Source organism: Carlito syrichta, unplaced genomic scaffold (assembly GCF_000164805.1).
Source record: "Carlito syrichta isolate Samal-C Ts95f unplaced genomic scaffold, Tarsius_syrichta-2.0.1 Scaffold314117, whole genome shotgun sequence".
Lineage (NCBI taxonomy): Eukaryota > Metazoa > Chordata > Mammalia > Primates > Tarsiidae > Carlito > Carlito syrichta.
In genome coordinates, this window is record NW_007258213.1 from 1,075,801 (window position 1) to 1,083,247 (window position 7,447).

Sequence of the window (7,447 nt, forward strand, 5' to 3'; positions counted from 1 at the left end):
CAAAAAAAAAAAAAAAAGTCTTTGCCCAAATGTCACCTCCTCAGTGAGGCCCACCTGGACTCCTGACACTGACATGCCTTCCTTTTTTAAAATTTGCGTATCTCAGCTTTATTGAGATATAATATTCGTACCATACAAGTCACCCATTTCAAGTATACAATTAAGTGCTTTTTAGTACTGTACTCACAGCAGGACACCGTTACCCCTTCACCACTATTTCCAAAACTCTTTTTTGTTTTTGAGTTGGAGTCTCACTCTGTCACCCAGACTGGAGTGCAGTGGCTGCTCCCGGCCACCGCAGCCTCGACCTGCTGAGTTCCGGCGATCCTTCCGCCTCAGCCTTCCAAGTAGCCGGAACTACAGGCGCACGCTGCCACACCCGGCTAATTTTTTGATTTATTGTAGAGATGAGGTCTCGCCAAGTTGCCCAGGCAGGTCTCGAACCCAAAACTTTTTTTTTTTGAGGCAAGGTCTCACTTGGTTGCCCAGGCTGAAGTGCAGTGGCATGATCATCACGGCCTCAACCTCCTGGGCTCAGGACATCCTTCTGTCTCAGCCTCCAGAGTAGCTGAGACTGATTACAGGTGTGGGCCACTATGCCTAGCCAGTGTTTTTTTTTTTTTTACTTTTTGTAGAGACAAGGTCTCACTATGTTGTCTACGCTGGTCTCAAACTCCTGGGATCAGGCGATCTTCGGGTCTCCGCCTTCAAAAGTGCTGGGATTACAGGAATCAGTCACTGTGCCTGGCCTGTTTCCAGAACATTTTCATCACCTATGAGCAGTCACTACCCATTTCCCTTCCTCTAGCCCCTGGCAACCACTCATCTACTTTCTGTCTCCGGATTTGCCCGCTCTGGATATTTTATAGAACTGGAATTATACAATGTAGAGTCTTTTGTGACTCACTTATCCTTTATTCTTGATGCTGTTTTTCCCCTAAACCTCTTATCATCCTCTACAATATTACATAATTTACTTTTATGCTTATTATTGATAATCCGTTTCCTCCCACTAGAATGGGAATTTCCAGTGCCTCGACCTCCTGGGCTCAGGCAATCCTTCCATCTCAGCCTCCCAAGTAGCATCACCACACTTGGCTAATTTTTTTAATTTCTATTTGTAAAGATGAGGTCTCGCTGTGAGGTCCAAGCTGGTCTTGAATCCTGGACTCAAATGATCCTTCCATCTTGGTATCCCTAAGTGCTGGGATTATAGGTGTGAGCCATTACGCCTGGCCTCAGTTTAAATGTCATCTTCTCAGACCCCTGAATACCCTGCTTCCCCTGTCTTTACGTCATTTCTTTCAAATAATGTATGTTCTTTACAGCTCTCTTCACACTTTACTTGCTCACTTGCAGAGTCTGGCTCCCTGTATAATTAGGCACTAATAAGCTGAAGCTCCTTGAAAGATCTTGTTTCTCCTGTCCAGCACAGTATCCTACCACCCAGAGTACTGCTGGGCACCCATGTGATGAATGAATGACTCCCAGTAGCACCAGAGTGAAAAGGCCTTGGGAGCAGAATGAGGCTGGACTGAGGGGGGCCTTGGGCCAAATCATGCTCACTCATATTCCTGTCCTCTTCCCCTTTCCAGCCAGCCTAGAGACCACAGCAGTACACAAGGTGTCCAGCTTAGAAAAGTTTAATTAACTGAGAACATTCAGGGCATGTACAGGACAGTTCCCAGGGGGCCTACACCCCCTTACTAGACCATCAGCCCTGTGATGTCCCCTTCTCCTGGCTTCAAGCCTGGGGAGCAGGCAACTGGTCCCAGGCCCCTGAGGCTGGTGCTGCTCCAGATAGCCTGGTAGGGGGTGGCCCCCAAGGCCCTTGAACTGGGGCAGCAGGCAAGATGGGGTGGCATGAAGTAACTGAAGGTGCTGGATGAGGCCTGCCCAGGCTGAGACCTGCCCAGGTCAGCAGAGGGAGCAGGGGAGACAGGGAGCCCAGGGCCTGCCTGGGGACATGCAGTTGGCTCCCCCACCCCCTACACCTCAGCTCCACATGCTATCAGGCAGCTGAGGAGAGGCAGCCCACCCCAGAGAAAGCAGAGGTGCAGACAACCCACGGGAGTTGCCGTGGGCCCAGAGGCTGTGTAAGTGCCCAGGGCCCACCAGAAGCCAGGGCGCTGGCATGAGGTGTGCCCAGGCCACAGAGGCATCTTCCAGCGTGAGGATGACATGTGAAGTGTGTGGGGCACCAGGTGGCTCTGGGATGTGGCAGCAGCAGGTGAGGCCAGAGGTGACAGGTGCGCAGGCTAGTCCTGGGGTGACATACCAAGAGGCAGGAAGGTGTTAAGAGGGCCTGGCAAGGTGGGCAGTGTGCATTGTGCAAGCAAGGGATGGTGCTGCCCACAGGAAGTCGGACCACTTGCCACTTACCCACTCATCCTCGTCCACACCTTCGAAGGAGTCCTGGGGGAGTGGGTCCTCCCGGTTCCCCAGCTTGGCCACCATGGCATTCAGCAGCTGAGACAGTGGCAGGAGAAGAATTGGAAAGGGTTCGGACTTCTCGACCCCAAGAACATCCGACACCCCAATTTTAGTTCTGACAATGCTGTGAAAAGAGCTATTTAAAAAAATTTTTTTATTTACTTTGAGTCAGAATCTCACTTTGTCATCCAGGTTGGAGTGCAGTGGCATGCTCACGGCCACCACAGCCTTGACCTGCTGGGTTCAGGTGATCCTTCCGCCTCAGTCTTCCAAGTAGTTGGAACTATGGGCACACACTACCATGCCCAGTTCCTTCTTTTTAAAATTTGTTTTTTATTTTAAAGACGGGAGTCTCGCTCTGTTGCTCAAACTGGAGTGTAGTGGTGGAACCATGTCTCACAGCAGCCTCAAATTTCTGGGCTCAGGCAATCCTCATGCCTCAGACTCCTGAGTAGCTGAAACTATAGGTACCACCACCACACCTGGTTAATTTTTTTATTTTTTGTAGAGTTGGGGGTCTCGCTATGGTACCCAGGCTGGCCTTGAACTCCTAGCCTCAAGTGAAAATCCTAGCCTTAGCCTCTGAAAATACTGGGATCACAGGCATGAGTCACAACTCCCAGTCAAAAGAGCCATTTAAAATAGAACCCTGAACAAGTTGATGGGCTTTCATTGAAAAAGACACAAAGGCCGGGCTTGGTGGCTCAGCCTGTAATCCCAGCACTTTGGGAGGCCGAGGTGAGTGGGTTGCCTGAGCCTGTGGGTTCGAGACCCGCCTGGGCAACTTGACGAGACCTCATCTCTACAATAAATCAAAAATTAGCCGGGCATGGTAGTGCATGCCTGTAGTTCCAGTTACTTGGAAGGCTGAGGCGGAAGGATCGCTGGAGCCCAGCAGGTCGAGGCTGCGGTGGCCGGGAATGGCCACTGCACTCCAGTCTGGGCGACAGAGCGAGACTCCAACTCAAAAAAAAAAGAAGACACAAAACAGAGACAGAGTCGTCAGACTGAGAGACTATGACATGTGGCAAGAGATACAGGTGCCACTGTCTCCATACATGGCGTCAAACGCTCAAATTTGATGGGTTCCAAATGTGCTCTGGCCCAGAACCTTTCGCTTTGGCTGGGTCCAGCCTGGCCAGGACAGGGCTCTCACTGCCCTCCCAGCTCCCTGTGACCCAGAGGCAGCGGTAAGTCAGCAGTCTAGAAGTTCTCCTCTCTGGGCTCTGGCATGGTGGGAGCATCTGGGCTGGGGCTGGAGACTTGAAGGACCATGGCCAGGCACACACAGGACCCCGTCCCCTCCACATGGCTGCTCTCTCCCATGCCTACCTCTTCCTTCTTTTGCTGGTCTGACTTCTCTTCCAGGTACTGTGCTGAGGATGGGGCTCGTCGGGCAGGGGCCTCACGGGGAGCTTGGCTCACTGGGGCAGGGCAAGAACAGGCATCAGAGTGTCCCCCGGATGGGGGCGCCTTGGTGCCAGGCCATGGGGGATTCTGCGGCACAGACTCAAGAGGCAGTATTAATAGCCACTGAAGCTTCGGTTCACAAGGACTGCCCTGGGCACTAGCGTGTGTGTGTGTGTGTGTGTGTGTGCGCGCGCGTGCACTACGGGTGGGGACTTGTGAGGGAATCACAGACAATGGGGCTTGTCCTCCAGGAGCTCAAAGACTGCATGTGGAGACACAGCCACTCCCCATCCTCAGGAGTGTCAGAGGTTTCTACCTGTCAGCAGGAGCAGAACTTGAACTTGGGCCTTCTGCCTCTTTCTCCAGTCCCCACTGATGTCCCTACTTCCTCCCTCTCACCCAGTCCTTCAATCCACCTGGGGTCATGTCGGGGGGCTGCAGACTGAGAAGTCGGGGCTGGCCGCTGGCACCTTGCAGCCAGGCCTGGGCACTGAGCACTGGTTCCCAGCTCACTGCTGTGTCTGGGAACACATCGTCCTGGAAAAATTCTTTCTGCAGGGGGAGGAAAGTGCTGTCCTGAGACATTGACCAGAGGCCCAGAGCACACTAGCATCTATCAGATGAAGGGGTGGCAAGACCTGGGGCCCTCCCCCAGTCCTGGGGTTGCCATGAATTTCAGAATCTCAGCAGAGTAAGACTTCCCCAAAGTACAATGGACGAGGAAGTCTGGGGGCAGGGGCAGACAGGACTCAAAGCTCCCACCAGGTAGCAGGAAGGAGGGCTGGGCAGTGGCCCCTAACCTCACCCTGACTCGGGGCAGCCGGAAGGCCACAGGCTCCAGTGAGGTTTGGCGCAGACGCAGGCATCGGGCAAACTCCACTTCCCGCACGTCGCACTCTGTCTTGGGCAGGAGGACGAAGCCCTGTGGGCAGCAAGGGAGTTGGAGCTGGAGTTCAGAGCTCATGGCTGGCACACCGCATCCCTGGGTGCTAGCATCTCTCATTAGACTACTAGGACAGTAACACACTATTAAGGTGAGCAAACTGGCTCTGGGAAGGAAAAAGCCCTGGTTTGTAGCATTGGTCTATTTTTCACGGAGCAAAAACTCCCCACCACAGCCAACTTCACACTACAGTGTAGTGTTTGGAAGAGATGAACAACCACATTGCCCGGTGGCAGATCCACCACATGGAGCCAACAGATGTATAAGACTTCAACAGCACCGATGTCAGGAAAATGGAATAAAATAATTAGGAAGTGACAAAATGAGTATTTACTACTTTGCTTTATTTTTATTTTTTTTATTTTTGAGTTGGAGTCTCACTCTGTCACCCAGACTGGAGTGCAGTGGCACGCTCCTGGCTACTGCAACCTCCACCTACTGGGCTCTGGCGATCCTTCTGCCTCAGCCTTCCAAGTAGCTGGAACTATAGGCATGCACTACCACACCTCTAATTTTTTATTTATTGTAGAGACGAGGTCTCACCAAGTTGCCTGGGTGGGTCTTGAACCCGCGGGCTCAGGCAATACACTCGCCTTGGCCTCCCAAAGTGCTGGGATTATAGGCTGAGCCACTGAGCCCGGCCTATTTTTATTATTTTTAGAGACAGAGTCTTGCTCTGTCATGCAGGCTGGAGAGGAGTGGTGTGATCATAGGTCACTGCGGCCTCGACTTCCTGAGCTCAAGTAGATCCTCCCGTCTCAGCCTTTCAAATAGCTGGGATTACAGTTGTGAGCCACTCACTCAAATTACCTTGATTTTCTTTATTTATTTACTTGAGTTGGGGGGGTTCTCACTGTTATCCAGGCAGGAGTGCAATGATACAATCACAGCTCACTGTAGCCTAGAACCTGGGCTCAAGTAATCCTTCTCAGATTCCAGAGTAGCTGGGACCACAGGTGTGTGCCACCACACCAGTTCATTTTTTTTATTTTTTGTAGAAATGAGGTCTGGCTATGTTACCCAGGCTGGTCTCAAACTCCTGGGCTCAAGCGATCCTCTCACCTCACCCTCCCAAAGTGCTGGAATTATAGGCATGAGCTTTTTTTTTTTTTTTTCTGAGTTGGAGCCTCACTCTTGTCACCCAGGCTGTAGTGCAGGGGCACGCTCATGGCCACCACAGCCTCGAGCTGCTGGGCTTAGGCGATCCTTCCACCTCAGCCTTTCCAAGTAGCTGGAACTACAGATGTACGCCACTATGCCCAGCTAGTTTTTGTGATTTATTGTAGAGACAAGGTCTCACCAAGTTGTCCAAGCTGGTTACGAACCCCTGAGCTCAGGCAATCCTCTTGCCTCGGCCTCCCAAAGTGCTGGATTACAGACTAGGCCACCATGCCCGGCCTACTTTGCTTTTTAATATATTTATTTCTAGAATCATATTTCAGGTTCATACTGCCTGACTTTACATAGTTTAATCTTTAATAATGGCTGGGTATAACAGCCACTCTCAAAATTCCTAGATAATCACCACCAGCTCCTGCTCACCGCAGGGTGTAGCCTGACCCCGGACTGACCCGCTGGCCCACAGGCTCCTGCACTTCCCCATATGGCCACGAGGGGGTGGGGCGGCCCTGTGGTCCCATCAGAGACCAGGTGTCAGGATGACCTTAACCTCACCTTGTGGGGGTCCTGTGATGTGAAGCTGTTGCACTCCAGGAAGAAAGGGGCTTCAGGGAGCAGCTCATACAGGAACACACGGGTGTCGCCCTGCAGGGGCAGAGGGCACTGTGGTGCCGGCCCAGCTGAGCCAGCCTTCCTCCCACCTCCTCTCACCTGTCACCACCCCCACCCAGCCCACCTTGCCCGTGAGAAGCACCAGGCCGGTGTCTGGGTCGTAGCTAGGCAGCAGGGTTGAGGGAGCCACGTCTAGGCCCAGCACTGCCAAGGGGCCACCTGCCAGGGCTTCAGTCGCATACAGGAGCAGCTGGCGTTCACTTCGGCTGCAATGGGGGCCCAGAGCAGAAGCAGGTCCTTAGAGCTGCAGGGGCTTGCGGCAGGACCAACTCCCATGTGGCCCCCAGTCTGCCCTGGGCCGTAGGAGGGCCTTGTTCGGCCCTCAGAACACTGGCCCCGTGCAGCAGCATCCTCCTTTGCTGATCTACCTTCCCTCCTCCCAGGCTACTGCCCCTGACCCTCCTCTGCACAGCCCTGGCCTTGGCCCCAACCCATGGTCACCGTGACCGCCTATATCTGGATTTCTCTCTCCACACTCTGCTTCCTGCCCTCTGCTCCGACGGGCTGGTCGGCTTCCTGGCCTTTCCACTCAGACTCGACTGCCCCTGCTTCAGGTCTCTGGTCAGCAGCCTCTTTATGACCCAGCTCAGAAGACGCTTCCCTTGGGAGGCCTTCCCTGATACTTCCTCCAGAACACCAGATGACCCTCTCTCAGGCCCCTCTAGGTGGCCTGGTTCTGTGTTTTCTGTGCCTCCCTGATCTGCATCCGGCATGGGCTCCTAGGAGCAGGGCCTAACTCTCATCCCCCTGGGCCCCATGTTGACTCTTCCTCCCTACTCACCCGCCCATCCATCCATCTACCCGCTCATCCATCTACCCACCTACACTCTCATTCATCCACTCATCCACCCATCCACCCACCCACCCACC

General features: G+C 53.3%; 1 protein-coding gene across 2 annotated transcripts in view; it reads right to left on the reverse strand.

Annotated features, from left to right (window-relative positions):
- LOC103273693 (coronin-7) overlaps window positions 1-7,447 on the reverse strand; it is a 50,752-nt gene that overhangs the window by 10,185 nt on the left and 33,120 nt on the right. Inside the window, exons 16-22 of one of the 2 annotated variants that reach the window (XM_008071137.2) lie at window positions 6,642-6,783; window positions 6,461-6,550; window positions 4,649-4,765; window positions 4,260-4,395; window positions 3,766-3,857; window positions 2,383-2,469; window positions 1,628-2,264 (exon numbers count right to left, since the gene is read on the reverse strand). In XM_008071137.2, the coding sequence (XP_008069328.2) occupies window positions 2,259-2,264; window positions 2,383-2,469; window positions 3,766-3,857; window positions 4,260-4,395; window positions 4,649-4,765; window positions 6,461-6,550; window positions 6,642-6,783 (670 nt within the window). In that variant the 3' untranslated portion in view covers window positions 1,628-2,258. Of the gene's footprint in view, window positions 1-1,627; window positions 2,265-2,382; window positions 2,470-3,765; window positions 3,858-4,259; window positions 4,396-4,648; window positions 4,766-6,460; window positions 6,551-6,641; window positions 6,784-7,447 lie in introns of those variants that run through there. The other variant, XM_021719091.1, reaches the window with a different exon arrangement.